Here is a 21459-nt window from a genome sequence, read left to right on the forward strand (position 1 = left end):
GAGATCTTCTAAACTTCATTCATCTAAACTCCAGCAAGTACAGGTCTGGAGCGGTCAAACCTCATATGTTAACCCTTTCATTCCTGGGATAATCCTCATGAACCTCCTCTGGACTCTCTCCAATGCCAGCGGCCCAAAACTGCTCACAATACTCCTCGAGTGGTCTGACTAATGACTCATAAAGCCTCAGCATTACATCCTTGCTTTGTATTCTAGTCCACTTGAAATGAATACTAAAATTGCTTTTCTCAAACTTACCACAGTTCAACTTGCAAGTTAACCTTTAGGGAGTCCTGCAGGATGACTTCTAAGTCCCTTTGCACCTCTGATATTTGAATATTTTCCCCATTTACAAAATAGTGCATGCCTTTATTCCTTCTACTAAAGTGCATGACTATATACTAATGTACACTATATTCCATCTGCCACTTCTTTGCACGTTCATCCATTAAGTCCTTCTGCAGACTCCCTGCTTCCTTAACACTATCTGCCCTTTTACTTATCTTCGTATCATCTGCAAGCTTGATCACAAGGCTTTCAATTCCTTCATCCAAATCATTGACATATAACGTGAAAAGAAACAGTCCCAACACTAAGCCCTGCGGCACGCCACTAGTCATCAGCAGCTAACCAGGCAAGGCCCCTTTTATTTCCACTCTTTGTCTCCTGCCAGTCAGCCAACCTTTCATCAATGCTAGTATCTTTCCTGTAATACCATTGGATCTTATCTTGTAAGCAACCTCATGTTGACAAAGGCCTACTGAAAATCCAAATAAACAACATCCACCAACTCTCCTTTATTGAGCCTGCCTATTATTTTCTCTAAGAATTCCAACAGATTTGTCAGATCAGATGTCCCTTAAGGAAACCACGCTGAACTTAACCTATTTTGTCATGAACCTCCAAGTAACCCGAAACCTCATACTTGAGAGTAGACTCCAGCATCTTTCCAAACTGCTCAATTCAGGCTAATTAGCCTGTAATTTCCTTTCTTTTGCCTCCCTCCTTTCTTAAAGAGTGGTGATATTTGCAATTTTCCAGCCCTCCTGTACCATTCTGGAATCTAGTTATTCTTGAAAGATCATTACAAATGCCTCTACAGTCTCTTTAGCTACCTCTTTCAGAACCTTCAGGTGTGGCCTATCTATTCCACGTGACTTACCTTCCTTCAGACTTTTCAGCTTCCCAAGCACCTTCTCCTCCTTAGTGATGGCAATATGCTCACTTCTGCCCCTGACACTTTCACATCTCTAGCATTCTGCCAGTACCTTCTACAGTGAAGACTGAGGCAAAATACTTATTAACATGGGTGATGCCAACAGGCTCAATCAACTGTTTAGAAAGGCTGCCTCTATTATAGGAGTCACACTGGAGTCTGTGGTAGGACTCTACGGAAAATCCTGGCAATTCTGGACAACGTTTCTCACCCTCTGCATGCCAACATGGCTGAAGAGGAGCACCTTCAGTAATAGACTAAGACAACTGTGCTATCTGAGGTCATTCTTACTCCCAGCCATTAGCATCTATAGTGAATTAACCTACGGCCGGGGAAGTGATGACTCCCTCCAGTTAGACTGTTTGAAGTAACTTACTTTTTTTATTCTTTCTACTTCTCTTCTAATATTTATATCTCTGCACTTGTAATGCTGCAGTGACACTGTAATTTCCTTTGGGATCAATATCTATCTATCTATCTATCTAATTTTCCCTCCATTTCTTTGTCCCCTATTACTACTTCTCCAGCATAATTTTCCAGCAGTCTGATATCCACGTTTGTCTCTCTTTTACTCTTTATATATCTGGAAAAAAAAACTTTTTATATGCTTTTTTATATTATTGGCTAGGTTACCTTCATATTTAATCTTTTCTCTCTTTATGGCTTTTTACTTGCCTTTTATTGCTTTTAAAAATCTTCCCAATCCTCTACCTTCCTACTAATTTTTGAAATAATATATGCCTTCTCTTTTGCTTTTATGCTGTCTTTGACTTCTTCTATCAGCCATGGTTGTCTCGTCCTTCCTTTAGAATACTTCTTCATCTCTGGGATGTATCGTCCCTGCTCCCAGAAACTGCAGCCATTGCTATTCTGCTATCATCCCCTGCTAGTGTCCTTTTCCAATCAACTTTGGCAAGCTCCTCTTTCATGCACTGTAATTCTCTTTACTCCACTACAATACTGATACAACTGATTTTAGCTTCTCCCTCTCAAATTTCAGGGTGAATTTGATCATTTTATGATCACTTACCCTTAAAGGTTCCTTTACCTTAAGCCCCCTAATCAAATCTAGGTCATTACATAACACCCAAACCAGAATTACCGTTCCCTTAGTGGACTCATTCATAAGCTGCTCTAAAAAGCCATCTTGTGGGCATTCCACAAATTCCCCCTCTTGGGATCCAGCACCAATTTGATTTTCCCAATCTATCTGCATATTGAAATCCCCCATGACAGTCACAACATTGCTCTTTCTACATAGCTTTTCTATGTCCCGTTGTAAATTATAGTCCACATTCTGGCTACTGTTTGGTGGTAAAAATATAATGCCTGTCAGGGTCTTTTTACCCTTTCAGTTTCTTAACTCTACCCACAAGGATTCTACATCTTCCAATCTTATGTCACCACTTTCTAAGGATTTGATTTCATTTTTTTTTACCAACAGAGACACACACCCCCTCTGCCTACCTTCCATTCCTGTTGGTGTAATGTGTATCCTTGGATATCAAGCTCCCAAATATAACCTTCTTTCAACCATGACTCAGTGATGCCCAGAACAACATACTGTAACTACCCGTCTGTGATTGCGCTATAAGATCATCTATCTTATTCCATATACTGTGTGCATTCAGTCCTGTATTCATTACCTTTTTTGATTTTGGCCCTCTGTTGTACTTGATGCCACTGACTACAATTTTGCCCTGTCATTTGCTTGGCCTTTCTCACAGTTTCACTACACATGACCTTTGTTTGTACACCAACTGGTCCACCTTCAGCCCTATCACTCTGGTTCCAATCTCCTTGCCAGCTTAGTTTAAATCCTCCCTAACAGCTCTAGCAAATCTGCCCTCAGGGTTTTCCCATTGCCATTCTGACGTGTCAGTCCGATGTGTCAGTCCATGGCTCCTATACTGCCGCGATAAGGCCACGCTCAGGATGGATGAGCAGCACCTTATATTCCATCTGGGTATCCTTCAACTTGATGGCACAAACATCGATTTCTCGAGCTTCCACATCCCTACCTCCCCCCCCCCCCACCATTCCACATTCCCGTTTCCTTCTCTTGTACTTCTTCCTCCCCTCTCCCCCCTCCTTACACTAACCTCATCTCTTTATCCAGTCCTGAAGGAGGGTCTCCATCTAAACCATTGACTGTTTACTCTTTTCCATAGATGCTGCCTGGCTTGCTGAGTTTCTCTGGCATCTTGTGTGTGCTGCTGTGTTGGTGTCCCTTGGGTTCCAGTGTAACCTGTCCTTTTTGTATACGTCACACCTTCCCCAGAAGAGATCCCAGTGATCCAGAAATCCAAAACCATAGAACCATAGAACACTATGTGACAGGGTCCTGAATTACCCCTATGAACTGTGCTTTTGAAAAGAGAGAGAGAGTTGTTTAACATCAGACACCTTGTTACTAAAAGAGAGAGAGAGGTGAAGACTGCTTTGAGATGGTGTTATGGTTTCTTTGCAGCATGTTTACACTTTGCAAGGACACTGGCAGCATCTGTGTTCCTACAGAGAGAGAAGGGAGGAGCTGGTGTTCAGCATGGTGAGATAAATAGAAGGTCAACTGATAGACTGACAGACACATGGTTTTGGACACTGAATAAGCTATCTTGTGCCCACAGAAAGGTGAGTTTTGGAGGATCAATCAGGCGGATCGATCAGTGGCTCTCACAGTGTGAATAGGGTGTGACTGGTAGGGAGTTATTCGTGTGTCCGATCCTTGCCTGGGTTGATAATTTCACCACAGAAGAACGGTCTCCTCTGTTGTGGTCACAATTGGTGACTTCTAAAGGATTTCGGAGGACAACGGGAACATCGACGGCGTCAGCTCACCTTGAGGACTCAAATCTCTCTCTTTCTCTCTCTCTCTCCATCACTACTCAACTCAATACCACAAACTGAACTGAACTTTACTGATCATCATAAGACTATCTATTTACCCCTAGACTTGAAGAAGCTTGGTTTTCATATATTTCCACACTTATACATATCTAATCATTGCTAACCTGTTTTATATATCTGATTTTATATTACTGTATTGCGTAGTTACTAATAAATGCCATTAGTTAATAGCAATACTGGACTCCAAAGTGTTTTCCATTTCTGCTGGATCTTTAACCCATCACGGGGTACGTGAAACTACAGCACAGAAAACAGGCCATTCGGCCCTTCTAGTCTGTGCCGAAACTTTATTCCACTAGTCCCCTTGACCTGCACCCAGTCCATAACTCTCCAGACCGCTCCCATCCATGTATCTGTCCAACTTATTCTTAAAACTTAAGAGTGAGCCCGTATTTACCACCTCAGATGGCAGTTCGTTCCACACTCCCACCACTCTCTGAGTGAAGAAGTTCCCCTTAATGTTCCCCCTAAACCTTTCCCCTATCACCCTAAAGCCATGTCCTCTCGTATTTATCTCTCCTAACCTAAGTGCAAAGAGCCTATTCACATTTACTCTGTCTATACCCTTCATAATTTTGTAAACCTCTATCAAATCTCCCCTCATTCTTCTACGCTCCAAGGAATAAAGTCCTAGCCTGTTCAATCTTTCCCTGTAACTCAACTCCTGAAGACCTGGCAACATCCTAGTAAATCTTCTCTGCACTATTTCAATCTTACTGATATCCTTCCTATAGTTAGGTGACCAGAACTGCACACAATACTCCAAATTTGGCCTCACCAATGTCTTCTACAACCTCCCCATAACATCCCAACTCCTGTACTCAATACTTTGATTTATGAATATCAGGATGCCAAAAGCCTTCTTTACAACCCTGTCCACCTGTGTCGCCACTTTCAGGGAATTATGTATCTGAGCTCCCAGATCCCTTTGTTCCTCCGCACTCCTCAGTGCCCTACCATTTACTGTGTATGTCCTACCTTGATTTGTCCCTCCAAAATGCAACACCTCACGCTTGTCTACATTAAATTCCATCTACCATTTTCTGGCCCATTTTTCCAGTTGGTCCAGATCCCTCTGCAAGCTTTGAAAGCCTTCCTCGCTGTCCACAACGCCTCCAATCTTAGTGTCATCAGCAAACTTGCTGATCCAATTTACCACATTATTATCTAGATCATTGATATAGACAACAAACAGCAATGGTCCCAGCACAGATCCCTGAGGCACACCACTAGTCACAGGACTAATGGTCACTGCCCACTTTACCCCTACTTGAACCATGCATTTATCTGCCAAATCATCCTTTCTTTACCCAAAATGGCGCATGGCACAGGTGGCAATCCAGAGATTACTACCCTGGATATCCTGCTTTTCAGCTTTCTACCTAGCTCCCTATATTCTCTCTTCGGGATTTCTTCCCTTTTCCTACCTATGCGTTGGTACCAATAAGTACCATGACTTCTGGCTGCTCACCGTCACTGTATGGAATGGTGTGGACTCAGTCTGAGACATCCCTGACCCTGGTACCTGGGAGGCAACATGCCATCCAGCTGCCTCTTTCACATCCACAGAATCTGCTGTTTGCTGCTTTGATTATGGGATCACCTGTCTCTAGTGCACTTCTCTTCTGCCTCCCTTCTCTTCAGAGCCACAGAGACAGACACTGTGCCAAAGATCAGTTTGCTGTTTCTTCCCTCTGGTAGGTCATCCTCCCCAACAGTATCCAAAGTGGTAGGTATACATATTATTGAACAGTCATAGGATACTTGGCACTGGCTGCCTATTTCTTTTCCCTCTCCTCATAGTCACACAGGTATCTGCCTCCTGCAGTTTAAGGGTGACTGCCTCCCTGTATCTCCTATCGATCACCTCCTTATCATCCAGCTGCAGCGCCAGTTCCTTTGCACAGTCTCTGCAGAGCCGCAGTTTTGTGCACCATGTAAATGTAGTTATCACGGAGTTTCCACACCTCAGACAAGGAACATTCCACTAACTCTGGACTCGTTCTCAGTGCACTAGTTATGTAATAGCAGAAGAAAATTTACTAGAAACTTACTAAGATCCTCTGCCTGTTCTCACCCAAGCCTGTTTTCATCAAAGCCTGTTGAGCCAAATCAATGTCATGGATTCAAGCAGTTCACCTTCCTCAAAGGAAATAGAAACTTTACGTTCACTATGGAAAGAGATTTTGTCTCAGGGAAGAATCCATCATTTTTTTCCATAGCTACCTCCCCAACAATAATTGAGGACAAGGGTGTTCTCTTAAGGAGACTCAAAGCATTTGCATTTCTTCTGTTAGGGCCTGCTTTTCAGGTCAAGACCACAATATTTCATTGTTGCTTAAAAATGAATCGGGTTTGCAGCAGCAACATTAAATATCTTACACAGTGAATGGTAAGGCACTGAGGAGTGAAGTGGAACAGAGGAACACAGATCCTTAATTCATTCAAAGTGGGGTCACAGGTAGATAGGGTCAAAAAGAATGTTTTTGGAACATTGGCCTTCATAAATCAAACTATTCAGTACAGGAGATGGAATGTTATGTTGAAGTTTTATAAGAAATTAGTGATTTCTAATTTGGAGAATTGTGTGCAATTTTGGTCATCTACCTAGTAAAAAGATGTAAATAAGGTTGAAAAGATAGAGAGAAAATTTACCAGGTATGTTGCCGGGTCTGGAGGACCTGAGTTAAAAGGAAAGATTGATCAGGTTAGGACATTATTCCTTGGAATGTAGAAGATTGAGTGGAGATTTGACAGAGGTAGACAAAATGATGAGGTGCATACAGTAGATGGGATAAATGCAAGCATGCTTTTTCCACCGAGATTACATGGGATTACAGCCAGGGTTAAGGCTGAAAGGTGAGAAGTTTAAAGGGAACATGAGGGGAAATTTCTTCACCCAGAGGGTTGTGAGAGTGTGGAACGCGCTGCCAGCACAAGTGGTGCACGCGAGCTTACTTGCAATGTTTAAGAGAAGTTTGGATAGGTACATGGATGGTAGAGGTATGGAGGACTATGGTCCCGATGCAGGTTGATGGGAGGAAGCAGTTTAAATGGTTAGGCATGGACTAGAAGGGCTGAAGGGCCTGTTTCTATGCTGAACTTTTCTATGATTTGATGATTATCAGGACTGGGAGGGAAAGGTGAAGAAAGCAGAATAAGGGATACAGATCACCGCCTTTATACATAGGTGCAAAATTACATTAGCATACAATTCAAAGTCAATTTATTTATAACAGACAACTGTTTTGCAATTGAGTTTCAACTACTGATGTCAACTAGAGCATTGATATCCATAAAAAAACATGGTATTAATTTTTTCAGGTACAAACAGAAATCATTGTTTTGACATCCATCCTTTGTGATTGTGTGCAGAAACATTTTCTGAAGTAAAACGTACTACTGATGAAGAATGGATCCTGCTAAATGTCAATATGTCTGCCCTCTACAGAACTAACTATGATGATTACAATTGGCGTCAGCTGGGACAACAATTAAACAATGACCCATCTGTAAGTTACGATTTTCTTTATTTGTCCATCTTCAGTACATTGTGCACAAATATGAAATACAAAATGTCTGTCTGTGAATTCTGCCTTTCAGTGAAATCACTGAGTAAAGGTGACAATTATGTACTTTACCTAGGTACTTCTGAGTATTGATGTCTGAGATGCTTCTACTGAGGAACATTCAAAATAATGAAACCATCTTGCAATATGTATGCTATACAACTGTCATATCATCATTAGGGCACAAAAGCATTAGGGGTTGGACTGCAGGACCAGCAGCCAGAGTTCTGATCTTGAAAAATCCTGCCACGGCAACTGGAGAACTTAACTTCAAAATTAAAATAGGAAAGGGCAGGTACGTCGCATCTGGAGTTTCTCCAGTTAGCAGACGATTTCTCTCCACGCCTCTCTGACGTAGTGGGGAACCACGTATGAGGCAAGTTACAGCAGTGGTTTGCCATTGCCTTCTGCAGGGTGAGTTTCCAAAGAGACCACCAGCTCATAACCCAGCACGGATGTTAAGCGTGCAGGGGAGCTGGCCGGTTAGATTCAAACTCGGGACCTTTCGTCCCGAAGTCTGGTGCTGATGCCACTACGCCACCAGATGGGTCTGAAAAATAGGTTTATTAAAATAGGCACGGTAGCTGTTTCCATGAAACCATCAGGTTGTCATAAAACTTATTTAGTTCATATCCTTTAGTGGAGGAAATCCACTGTTCTTACATATGACCCAGCCACACTAGTATGATTGAATCTTATTTGCTTCTCAATTTAGGCATAGATTGGGATGACCAATAAATGCTGATATCATCTGGTACACCAACATCCTGTGAATGAATAGCTAAATGTACATGCCACAAGTTTTCAGATAAGGTCTGAACCTATCCTTGCACTTCTATCATGGCAATTCAATGAAGTTCTGTCCTTGCCGGTGTTGAATGCTTGACAGAATGTATAGAACACATAACCAGAATGGCTGGGAATATAATTGCAGTAACTTGTGATCCTGCTGATTTTATCCAAATTATCCTAGTTAATCAACTGAAACTCTCACAGTGACTCTGGGAATTGGATAGCCTTTTGACTGGAGTGCTCTCTGTTTATCAAGGATGATCTAAAATCAGCTTTCTTTCCACTTGCCACTGAACAATAATGCTTCATAACCAGTTGGTGTTTCCCTTGGATTTTTTTTGGTTTTCGATTTGACCCTTCCCAATTCCCATTACGATAAGATTCACATTAATTGACAGATATTCATAACGTTTCTGATCTGGTCCACTTGCACAATGAATTGGTTCTATTTTATTTAATAATATCATTCTCATAATTTGTCTTGAAGTTTTCCACAAATTTACTGAAAAATGGTATCTATTGAATTTTATACTAACTATAAAGGAAAGAAACATTATTAGTCATAGTCATACTTTATTGATCCCGGGGGAAATTGGTTTTCGTTACAGTTGAGATATTCAGTATCTTTAGAAAACAGATTTGCCAGAGTTGAGTGACACACACAAAATGCTGGAGGAACTCGAGGAACTCCAAACATCCGAGTGTTGCTTAGAGTTTCAGCACTTGCTGGAGCTGAGATGTTATGGAGCATAATTTAATTTAGATAGGTTTACAATTGGTGGTGTGGGTCCTTGGCTCCTGTATCACCTTCCTGATGATGATGCTGGTTTCCTGTAGATGTGCTCAGTGGTGGGGAGGCCTTTACCCTTGAGAGATACTTTATATTTTATTGTCGCCAAACAATTGATACTAGAACGTACAATCATCATATGTGCTTCGCACTCCCTGGATTACAAATCGATAGTAAATATTAAAAATTTAAATTATAAATCATAAATAGAAAATAGAAAAATGGAAAGTAAGGTATTGCAAAAAAACCAAGAGGCAGGTCCGGATATTCGGAGGGTATGGCCCAGATCCGGGTCAGGATCCGTTCAGCGGTCTTATCACAGTTGGAAAGAAGCTGTTCCCAAATCTGGCCGTACGAGTCTTCAAGCTCCTGAGTCTTCTCCCTGATTGTGCTGTATTCACTACTTTTTGCAGGATTTTCCATTTGAGGGTGTTGGTGTTTCCATAGCAGGCTGTGAAGCAATCAATCGATCTACTCTCCACCACACATCCGTGAAAGCTTGCCAAGATTTTAGATCTCATGCTGAATCTTCGCAGACTTCTAAGGAAGTAGAGACACTGCTATGCTTTCCTCATAATTGCTGCATAGAAATCAGTGGAATTTATTCCAGCTGCCATTTGGCTCAGGGTTCCATCAAGAATGCTTGCTCCAAATTTACTGGCTGCTTTTTTATCAAAGTTCTGCTCTGCTATTGAATTCTTGATGAAAATCTGCCCGGTAAGCGATCATCAGGATAAGCCTGGTACAGTAATAAATAAACTCTTCCTGGGCTTCCAGCAGGGTGCAGGTATTGATTTTAACTGACATTTCAATGACAAACTCTGCCATCATCATCAGGGATGATGCCTGGGCATGTCTAGTCCAGTGGTATTTATACCCCCGCCGTCCGTCCCTTCTGATTGGTCAGTCCTCATCCAATCAGGTTTCTGCTGGCCAACCTTGTTTACAATCGAATTCCAGTTCTCACTTACAGTGAGACCTTCATCTTTGTTAAAATTCTTTTCTTCTAGTTTTGTTTCAATGACTTCCTTCACCAGGTGTCCCCAAAAGCAATTGGCACAGCACAGTAGTTGACTGCTGTCAAAGTCAGTCCCATGGCCATTGCGAATGCAAAGGACTAGATTTCTTTTTCTAGTACAGGAACATTGAATCCATTCATTTCAACAGAGAGGAATGTCTGCAAGTGATAATATTTATATTTTATAGTTAACATTTACTTGTAGTACAAGCCAGTACTTTGGAGCAAAGTAGGATGAGAAGTGACTTGATAGAGGTGTACGAGATGATAAGGGGCATAGATCGAGTGGCTAACCAAAGACTTTTTCCCAGGGTGAAAATGACTAATACAATAGGGTAACATACATCAAAGTTGCTGGTGAACGCAGCAGGCCAAGCAGCATCTATAGGAAGAGGTGCAGTCGACGTTTCAGGCCGAGACCCTTCGTCAGGACTAACTGAAGGAAGAGTGAGTAAGGGATTTGAAAGTTGGAGGGGAGGGGGAGATGCAAAATGATAGGAGAAGACAGGAGGAGGAGGGATAGAGCCAAGAGCTGGACAGGTGATAGGCAAAAGGGGATACGAGAGGATCATGGGACAGGAGGTCCGGGAAGAAAGACAAGGGGGGGGGTGACCCCAGAGGATGGGCAAGAGGTATATTCAGAGGGACAGAGGGAGAAAAAGGAGAGTGAGAGAAAGAATGTGTGCATAAGAATGAGTAACAGATGGGGTACGAGGGGGAGGTGGGGCCTTAGCGGAAGTTAGAGAAGTCAATGTTCATGCCATCAGGTTGGAGGCTACCCAGACGGAATATAAGGTGTTGTTCCTCCAACCTGAGTGTGGCTTCATCTTTACAGTAGAGGAGGCCGTGGATAGACATGTCAGAATGGGAATGGGACGTGGAATTAAAATGTGTGGCCACTGGGAGATCCTGCTTTCTCTGGCGGACAGAGCGTAGATGTTCAGCAAAGCGGTCTCCCAGTCTGCGTCGGGTCTCACCAATATATAAAAGGCCACATCGGGAGCACCGGACGCAGTATATCACCCCAGTCGACTCAGGTGAAGTGATGCCTCACCTGGAAGGACTGTTTGGGGCCATGAATGGTGGTAAGGGAGGAAGTGTAAGGGCATGTGTAGCACTTGTTCCGCTTACACGGATAAGTGCCAGGAGGGAGATCAGTGGGGAGGGATGGGGGGGGACGAATGGACAAGGGAGTTGTGTAGGGAGCGATCCCTGCGGAATGCAGGGGGGGGGAGGGAAAGATGTGCTTAGTGGTGGGATCCCGTTGGAGGTGGCGGAAGTTACGGAGAATAATATGTTGGACCCGGAGGCTGGTGGGGTGGTAGGTGAGGACCGGGGAACCCTATTCCTAGTGGGGTGGTGGGAGGATGGAGTGAGAGCAGATGTACGTGAAATGGGGGAGATGCGTTTAAGAGCAGAGTTGATAGTGGAGGAAGGGAAGCCCCTTTCTTTAAAAAATGAAGACATCTCCCTCGTCCTAGAATGAAAAGCCTCATCCTGAGAGCAGATGCGGCGGAGACGGAGGAATTGTGAGAAGGGGATGGCGTTTTTGCAAGAGACAGGGTGAGAAGAGGAATAGTCCAGATAGCTGTGAGAGTCAGTAGGCTTATAGTAGACATCAGTGGATAAGCTGTCTCCAGAGACAGAGACAGAAAGATCTAGAAAGGGGAGGGAGGTGTTGGAAATGGACCAGGTAAACTTGAGGGCAGGGTGAAAGTTGGAGGCAAAGTTAATAAAGTCAACGAGTTCTGCATGCGTGCAGGAAGCAGCGCCAATGCAGTCGTCGATGTAGCGAAGGAAAAGTGGGGGACAGATACCAGAATAGGCACGGAACATAGATTGTTCCACAAACCCAACAAAAAGGCAGGCATAGCTAGGACCCATACGGGTGCCCATAGCTACACCTTTAGTTTGGAGGAAATGGGAGGAGCAAAAGGAGAAATTATTAAGAGTAAGGACTAATTCCGCTAGACGGAGCAGAGTGGTGGTAGAGGGGAACTGATTAGGTCTGGAATCCAAAAAGAAGCGTAGAGCTTTGAGACCTTCCTGATGGGGGATGGAAGTATATAAGGACTGGACATCCATGGTGAAAATAAAGCGGTGGGGGCCAGGGAACTTAAAATCATCGAAAAGTTTAAGAGCGTGAGAAGTGTCACGAACATAGGTTGGAAGGGATTGAACAAGGGGTGATAAAACAGTGTCGAGGTTTGCAGAAATGAGTTCGGTGGGGCAGGAGCAAGCTGAGACAATAAGTCGGCCAGGACAGGCAGGTTTGTGGATCTTGGGTAGGGGGTAGAAATGGGAAGTACGGGGTGTGGGAACTATAAGGTTGGTAGCAGTGGATGGGAGATCCCCTGAGCGGATAAAGTCGGTGATGGTGTGGGAGACAATGGCCTGTTGCTCCTTAGTGGGGTCACGATCGAGGGGTAAATAAGAGGAGGTATCCGCGAGTTGTCGCTGCGCCTCGGCAAGGTAGAGGTCAGTACGCCAGACTACAACAGCACCCCCCTTATCAGCGGGTTTAATAATAAGGTTGGGATTAGTGTGGGGGGAGTGGAAAGCAGAGCGTTCCGAAGGAGTGAGGTTGGAATGGGGACAAGGTGGGGTGAAGTCGAGACGGTTGATGTCCCGTCGGCAGTTAGCAATAAAGAGATCCAGAGCAGGCAGAAGACCAGAGCGGGGTGTCCATGAAGAAGAGGAGGGTTGAAGACGGGAGAAGAGGTCATCAGTGGGGGTGGAAGAGTCCTTGCCGAAGGAGTAGGCTCGGAGACGGAGACGGCGGAAGAAAAGTTCCGCATCGTGGCGAACACGGAACTCGCTGAGGTGTGGGCGAAGGGGGACAAAGGTGAGGCCCTTACTGAGGACAGAGCGTTCTGCCTCCAACAGTTGAAGGTCGGAGGGGATGGTAAAGACCCGGCACGGATGAGAGCTGGGATCAGAGGGGGGAGGGGGGAGGCTGGGGGTGTCAGTGGAGAGGGGAGGGTTGGGGTGAGAGGAAGATGGAGCCTCCGAGGGCCCAGGAGTTGACGGTGGGATCTGAGGAAGACGGGGCTGCGGAGTGGTGGTGGGGGAAGGGGAGACGGAAGTCACAATAGCAGCACATAAAGACCCGGCCTGGAGTTCAAGGCTGGAATTGTTTGCATTTAAATACAATAGGGTATAATTTTAAGGTATCACACCAAATGCTGGAAGAACTCAGCAGGTCAGACAGCATCTATTGATAGGAATAAAGAGTCAACATTTTGGGCCCAAAATGTCAACTGCTTTGTCCTTTCCATAGATGCTACCTGATCTGCTGAGTTCCCCAAGCATTTTGTATCTGTTACTCTGGATTTGCAGCATCTGCAGAATCTCTTGCGTTTATAATTGTCAGAGGTAGTTTTTTACACAGTGGTAAGTACGTAGAACACTCTTGATAGTAGAGGCAGGTACATTAGGAGCATTTAAGAAACTCTGAGATAGGCACATGGATGATAGAAAAATAGAGGGCTATGTAGGAGGGAAGAACTAGATTGATCTTAGAGTAAGAAGAGTAGGCTGAAGAGCCTATATGGTGCTATTGTGTTCTATCGTCCATGTTATTTAAATCAGTTGAAATTCAATAATATTATTCATGTTTTCTTGCATGTTTTAAATTGATATTATTTTTTTATTTAGGTCAGTCATTTAAAACACTTTTCTTCCAAATAGATTTTGAACCTGATATGCAAAGAAGCTTGATTGCTCAGTAAAATAAAGAGCATCACTTTCTCATTACCAGAGTTTTCTCAGCATGTTCTGGACACCACCCTTACACCAGCTGCAAATGTTTGACACATGTATGTAAAAGTTGTTGAATAGGGCCTCACCAATAGGGATTAAGTAGGATTGAATGCACTCAGTATAAAGTAGATAATCTTGTAATGCAGTTTAGGGATTGACAGGTATGACGTTGTGGGCATCTCTGAGATGTGGCTGAAAGAAGATCATAGTTGAAAGGTTAACATCCAAGGATACACCTGGCATCAAAAGGACTGGTAGGCAGGCAGGGAGGGTGCGGTAACTTTGTAGGTAAAAATAAAATGAAATCAAATGAATGAGGTGACATGGAATCAGATGAATTAAAATCCTTGTGGGTAGAGTTGAGAAAATGCAAGGAAGGGTAAAGAGACACTGATGGGAGTTATATACAGGGCCCCCAACAGTAGCCAGGATGTGGGATGTAAATTTCAACAGGAAATGGAAAAGGTATGCAATTAAGGCAATGTTACGATAGTCATAGGGGATTTCAATATGCAGGTAGATTGGAAAAATCAGGTCGGAGCAGGAACCCAAGAGAGGGAATTTGTAGAATGGCTATGAGATGTCTTTTTAGAGCAGCTTGTGGTTAAGCCCATTTGGGGAAAGGCAATTTTGGATTGGGTATTGTGTAATGAACCAGATTTGATTAGGGAGCTTAAGGTAAAGGAACGCTTGTGAGGCAATGATCATAATATGATAGAATTCACCCTGCAGTTTGAGAGGGAGAAGATAAAGTCATATCAGTATTAAGGTGGAGTAAAAGGAATTATAGAGGCTTGAGAAAAGAAATGGCCAAAGTCGATTGGAAGGGACATGGGCAGGGATGATAGCAGAATAGCAATGGCTGGGGTTTCTAGGGGCATTTGGGAAGGTGCAGAATAGTTACATTGCAAAGATGAAGAAACATTCTAAAGGGAGGATGAATAAATGTGGCTGACAAAGGAAGTCAAAGACAGCATTGAAGCAAAAGAGAGGGCATATAATATGGCTGAAATTAATGGGAAATTTGAGGATTGGGAAGCTTTTAAAAACTAACAACGAACAACTAAAAATCCATGAGAAGAGAAAAGATCAAATATGAAGGTACGCTAGCCAAAAAAATAAATGAGCATACCAGAAGGTTTTTCCGATACATATATAAAGAGTAGGGTGGATATTGAGCTGATGGAAAATTACACTGGAGAGGTAGTAGTGGGAGACAAAGATACAGTGGACGATCTTAATAAGTCTTTTGTGCCAGTCTTCACTGTGGAAGACACTAGCAGTATGCTAGAAATGTGAGGCTGTCAGAGGGCAGAATTGAGTGTAATTGCTATTATTGAGAAGAAGGTGCTTGGGAAACTGGCAAACCTGAAGCTAGATAAGAGCCTTGTCAGACGGAGCAAAGAGTTAAGTTGCACCACAGAGGCAAAATGCATAAGGGCAAAGAATGCAGGACCGAAGGTGCTGTATTTAAATGCACATAGCATTCGGAATAAGGTGGACGAACTTGTGACACAATTAGTTGGTATGACATTAATTGGTAGGTATGACATTGTGGCTATCACTGAGTTGTGGCTGAAAGAAGGTCAAAGTTGGGAGTTTAACATCAAAGGATATACTTTGTATTGAAAGGATAAGCAGGAAGGCATAAATGGTGGAATGGCTCTCTTGATAAGAGATAGAATTACATCTTCAGAAAGAGATGACATGGGGTCAGAGAATGTCGGATCTTTGTGGGTGGAGTTATGGAATTGCAAGGGTAAAAGAACCATTATGGGAATCATATATAGACTTCCAAGTAGTAGTCAAAATGTGGGGTTGAGATTGCAAAGGGAGGTGGAAAAGGCATGCAATAAGGGTAATACAAAATTGTAATGGGGGACTTCAATATGCAAGGGAATTGGGAAAATTAGTTTGGTGTCGGATTGCAAGAGAGGGAATTTGTTGAATGGCCTCTGAGATGGCTTTTTAGAGCAGCTTGTGCTTGAGACTACTCGGGGAAAGGTTGTCGGTGTTGTGTAATAACCTAGATTTTATTAGGGAGCTTAACATAAAGGAACCCTTAGGAGGCAGTGATCATCATATGATTGAATTCATACTGCAATTTGAGAGGGAGAAGCTTAAGTCACATGTGTCAATATCACAATGGAATAAAGGGAATTACAGAGGCTTGAAGGGGGAGCTTGCCTGGGTGGATTGGAGAGGGATAGTGGCAAGGATGATGGCAGAACAGAGGTGGCTGAAGTGTCTTGGAGTAGCTCACAAGGCACAGGATAGATATGTTCCAAGGAAGAAGTACTCAAATAGCACGGGTAGGGAACCGTGGCTGACACGGGTAGTTAAGGTCTGCATAAGAGCCAAGGAAAGAGCATATAAGGTAGCAAAAGTGAGTGGGAAGTTGGATGATTGGAAAACTTTTAAAATCCAGCAAAAGGCAACTAAAAAAGCTACAAGAAGGGAAAAGATGAAATATGAGGGCAAACTAGCCAATAATATAAAGCAGGATACTGTAAGTTTTTTCAGTTATGTAAAGAATAAAAGGGAAGTGAGAGTTGATATTGGACCACTGGAAAATGATGCTGGTGAGGTAGTAATGGGGTCAAAGAAATGGCAGATGAACTTAATAAGTACTTTACTTTTCAGTCTTTACTGTGGAAGACACTAGCAGTCCATCAGAGGTCTATGAGTGTCAGGGAGCAGGAGTGAGTGCCTTTGCTGTTACAAAGGAAAAGTGCTAGGCAAGCTGAAAGATCTTAGGGTGGATAAGTCACCTGGACCAGATGGACTACACCCCAGAGTCTTGAAAGGGGTTGCTGAAGAGATAACAGATGCGTTGGTCATGATCTTTCAAGAGTCAGCGTGGATTTACAAAGGGGAAATCATGCTTGACTAATCTTCTGGAATTTTTTGAGGATGTGACTATGAAAATGGACAAGGGAGAGCCAGTGGATGTAGTGTATCTGGACTTTCAGAAAGTCTTTGATAAAGTCCCACATAGGAGATTAGTAGGCAAAATTAGGGCACATGGTATTGGGGGCAGAGTATTGACTGGATTGAAAATTGGCTGGCTGACAGAAAACAAAGAGTAGCGATTAATGGGTCCCTTTTGGAATGGCAGGCCGTGACCAGTGGGGTACCGCAAGGTTCAGTGCTGGGACCGCAGCTGTTTACAATATATATTAATGATTTAGATGAGGGAATTAAAAGTAACATTAGCAAATTTGCTGATGACACAAAGCTGGGTGGCAATGTGAAATGTGAGGAGGATGTTATGAGAATGCAGGGTGACTTGGACAGGCTGGGTGAGTGGGCAGATGCATGGCAGATGCAGTTTAATGTGGATAAATGTGAGGTTATCCACTTTGGTGGTAAGAACGGGAAGGCAGATTGTTACCTAAATGGAGTCAAGTTAGGAAAAGGGGAAGCACAATGAGATCTAGGTGTACTTGTACATCAGTCACTGAAAGCAAGCATGCAAGTACAGCAGGCAGTGAAGAAAGCTAATGGCATGCTGGCCTTCATAACAAGGGAAATTGAGTATAAGAGCAAAGTCCTTCTGCAGCTGTACACGGCCCTGGTGAGACCACACCTGGAGTACTGTGTGCAGTTTTGGTCTCCAAATTTGAGGAAGGACATTCTTGCTATTGAGAGAGTGCAGCGTAGGTTCACAAGGTTAATTCCCGGGATGGCAGGACTGTCATATGTCGAAAGATTGGAGCGACTGGGCTTGTATACTCAGGAATTTAGAAGGCTGAGAGGGGATCTTATTGAAACATATAAGATTATTAAGGGATTGGACACGCTGGAGGCAGGAAGCATGTTCCTGCTGATGGGTGAGTCCAGAACCAGAGGCCACAGTTTAAGAATTAGGGATAGGCCATTTAGAACGGAGTTGAGGAAAAACTTTTTCACCCAGAGAGTGGTGGATATATGGAATGCTCTGCCCCAGAAGGCTGTGGAGGCCAAGTCTCTGGATGCTTTAAAGAAAGAGATGGATAGAGCTCTTAAAGATAGCGGAATCAAAGGTTATGGGATAAGGCAGGAACTGGATACTGATAGTGGATGATCAGCCATGATCACAGTGAATGGTGGTGCTGGCTCAAAGGGCCGAATGGCCTACTCCTGCACCTATTGTCTATTGTCTGTTGTCTATAATTACTTGATTCTGGCATGGTCCCAGAGGACTGGAAAATTGCAAATGTCACTCCACTCTTTAACAAGGGAGGAAGACTGAAGAGAGGAAATTATAGCGCAGTTAGCCTAACCTCAGTGGTTAGAAAAGTGTTGGAGTCCATTATTAAGGAAGAGGTTTTGGGGTACTTGGAGGCTAATAATAAAATAAATCAAAGGTAGCATGGTTTTTATGAAGGGACATATCTGTTACAATTCTCTGAGGAAGTAACAAGCAGGGTGGACAAAGGAGAGGCAGTGGATGTCATTTACTTAGATTTTCAGAAGGCATTTAATAAGGTGTCTCACATGAGACTGCTTAACAAGATAAGATCCTATGGTGTTACAGGAAAGATACTGGTATGGATAGAGGAATGGCTGACAGGTAAGAGGCAGCAAGTGGGAATAAAGGGGGCCTTTTCTGGTTGGCTGTTAGTGACTAGTGGTGTTCCTCAGGGGTCAGTATTGGGACTGCTACTTTTCACATTGTTTGTCAATGATGTAGATAGTGGAATTAATGGCTTTGTGGCAAAGTTTGTGGATGATATAAAGCTAGGTAGAGGGGTAGACAAATTGGAAGAATGGGCAAAAATTGGTGGATGGAATACAGTTGGAAAATATACGATAATGCATTTTGGTAAAAGGAACAATAGTGGAGATTATTATCTAAATGGGGAGAAAATTCAAACATCAGAGGTGCAAAGAGACTTTGGGAGTCCTCGTGCAAGACTCCCAGAAGGTTAATTCACAGGTTGAGTCTGTGGTAAAGAAAGTAAAAATAATGTTGGAAATTATTTCAAGGGGAATAGAATCTAAAAGAAGGAGATAATGCTGAGCCTTTATAAGACACTAGTCAGGCCATACTTCAAGTATTGTCAGCAGTTTTGGACCCCTTTTCTCAGAAAGGATGTATTGTCATTGGAGAGAGTCCAGAGGAGGATCACGGGGATGATTCCAGGAATGAAAGGGTTAACATCTGAGGAGCATTTGGCAGCTTTGGGCCTGTACTCACTGGAATTTAGAATGATGCGTGGGGATCTCATTGAAACCTTCTGAATATTGAAAGGACAGATCAGCTGGATAGGGAGAGGATGTTTCCTCTGGTGGGGGTATCCAGAACTAGAGGGCACAGCCTCAAAATTGAGGGGTGACCTTTTAGAGCAGAAGTAAGGAGGGTTTTTTTTAGCCAGAGAATGGTGAGTCTGTGAAATGCTCTGTCACAGACTGCAGTGGAGGCCAAGTCTGTGGGTATATTTCCTGATTGGTCAGGGCAACAAGGGATATGGGGTTGGATGGGATCTGAGACCACCCATGATGAAATGGCAGAACAAGCTCAAAGGGCTGAATGGCCTATTTCTGCTCTTATGTCTTATGATCACGTGATCTGATAAGTCACATGACAAAGGGAGCATTTTGAAGTTTTTGGCATCTCAAACAGTTTTTGCCAAGCCTTTGATCTGTTTATCTATTCCCATCTCAAACACCTTCTGATTAGCATTAAGCAGCTGTGACAGCCTTTGGATAGTGCTACCATTTGGGCTGCAGTTGCCTGTTGATGTCACACTGAGAGCTCTGACTGAGTGTCAGGCTAGTTGGATTTTTCTCAACCATTCACATCCGAAAAGTGCTGGCCTCCACGTAAAGCTCTTCTAATAGCTGTTTTTGGCTTCGATACATCACATTTACTTTCAGTTTGCCTTTGGGAGACACCTTGTTGCCTGTGTAAGTCTTTAGCATCACTGAGGTCGTTTCTAATGGTATCTTTGAAAACAGTCTGTTGTAGTCAGACTTCGGAATTATAGACAAAGCTGAGCCTGTATCCAGCTCCATTTTCAGTTTTACACCAAACACGTCTGTTGTGATCCATATTATATTGCAATCTGCTTCGATAATACTATACAGTTCTAGGCATGGCAGTTCACCTTTGGCAGATTCTATGCTGTCTGATTCTGTTTTACATTTGGCAACTTTACGCATTTGCTTAGTTTTGTGTTTGAGACCTTTTAGTTAGTTGTGCTTTTTATCTGCCTTGCATATTCTCTCTATTTGAGATTGTCTGTGACACTTTCTGCAGACTTTTTCTTTAAACCAACAGTCATTTCCATCACGGGAGAATTTGCCACATCGATAACGTTTTTGGCTTTTTGCACCATTCAGGGACACTTTGTGCATTTCATATTCTAACCTCTTTTTCTGTAGTTCAGCTGCATTCCTTGCTGCAGTCTCTAACAATATTGCAATGGTTAATGCCCATTCTAAGTTTAGGTCTTTTCTGGCCTGTAGCCTTGTTTGAGTGCTTTGACTATGGCATGCCACATATAAGCCTGTCCCTTAATGCATCAGAAAGTCCATCTCTAAAGTCATAGTACTGGGAAAGTTTGTGCAGTTCTGCAATATATTCAGAAAGGCGTCATCTTTTGACTGGTTCCTTTTGTAAAATCTAAATCCCTCAGCCAATGCCAGTGCTTAGGCTCAAGTGATTTGGTAAAATGGTAACAATTTTGTTGAACGTTTTGCTTGCTGGCTTTTCAGGGGTTACTAGATTTGTAGGAGACTGTACGTCTTTGCACCCATTAAGCTAAGAAGTGTAGGAGCTTCCTTTTGCTCCTCTACATTGTTCATGTTACAGTGCAGTTCCACCCTCTCGATATACAACTCCCAGCCTCCATCAACGCTGTTTCATCCCATAATCATGCTGTAACTGTTGGTATCATTTGTGATATTTTCTGATATTCTCAGATTCATACTTGTCGCTGATTTGTTGTGTCTCTGCAGCTACATAACAATTAAATAAAAGCACGCACATGAGAGATGGCTTTAATTGGTTTTTTCACATTGCAATGAGGGAGAGGGAGAGGAAGGGGAGAGAGAGAGAACAATGTGCATGCGTAGACAACAAAACAACAGATCAATCCATAGTACTGGTGTGGGGGCGGGGGGTCATTGCTCTAAAGTAGATAGATCCATACATTACAGAGGCATTAGTAAAGATCTTTTAAAAATCTCCAGATTGCAGAATGGTTCCAGAGGACAGAAAAGCTGCAAATATCACTCCACTCTAAGAAGGGAGGAAGACCGAAGAAAGGAAGTTACAGGCCAGTTAACCTGACTTCGATGGTTGGGAAGGTGTTGGAGTCTATTATTAAGGATGAGGTTTTGGGGTACTTGGAGGCCAAAGTTAACATGGTTTCCTTAAGGGGCAATCTTGCCTGAAGAATCTGTTGGAATTCTTTGA

General features: G+C 43.1%; 1 protein-coding gene across 3 annotated transcripts in view; it reads left to right on the forward strand.

Moving 5' to 3' along the window:
- The window catches only part of LOC134357301 (aminopeptidase Q-like), a 153281-nt gene that overhangs the window by 101042 nt on the left and 30780 nt on the right, over nt 1-21459 (forward strand). For all 3 annotated transcript variants that reach the window (XR_010020589.1, XM_063068677.1, XM_063068678.1), the window contains exon 12: nt 7499-7635. Coding sequence is in view for 2 of the 3 variants with exons in the window: in XM_063068677.1 (XP_062924747.1) it covers nt 7499-7635 (137 nt within the window). In the remaining variant the exon portion in view is untranslated. The remainder of the gene's footprint in view (nt 1-7498; nt 7636-21459) is intronic.

Source organism: Mobula hypostoma, chromosome 16 (genome assembly GCF_963921235.1).
Source record: "Mobula hypostoma chromosome 16, sMobHyp1.1, whole genome shotgun sequence".
In the NCBI taxonomy this organism is placed as follows: domain Eukaryota; kingdom Metazoa; phylum Chordata; class Chondrichthyes; order Myliobatiformes; family Myliobatidae; genus Mobula; species Mobula hypostoma.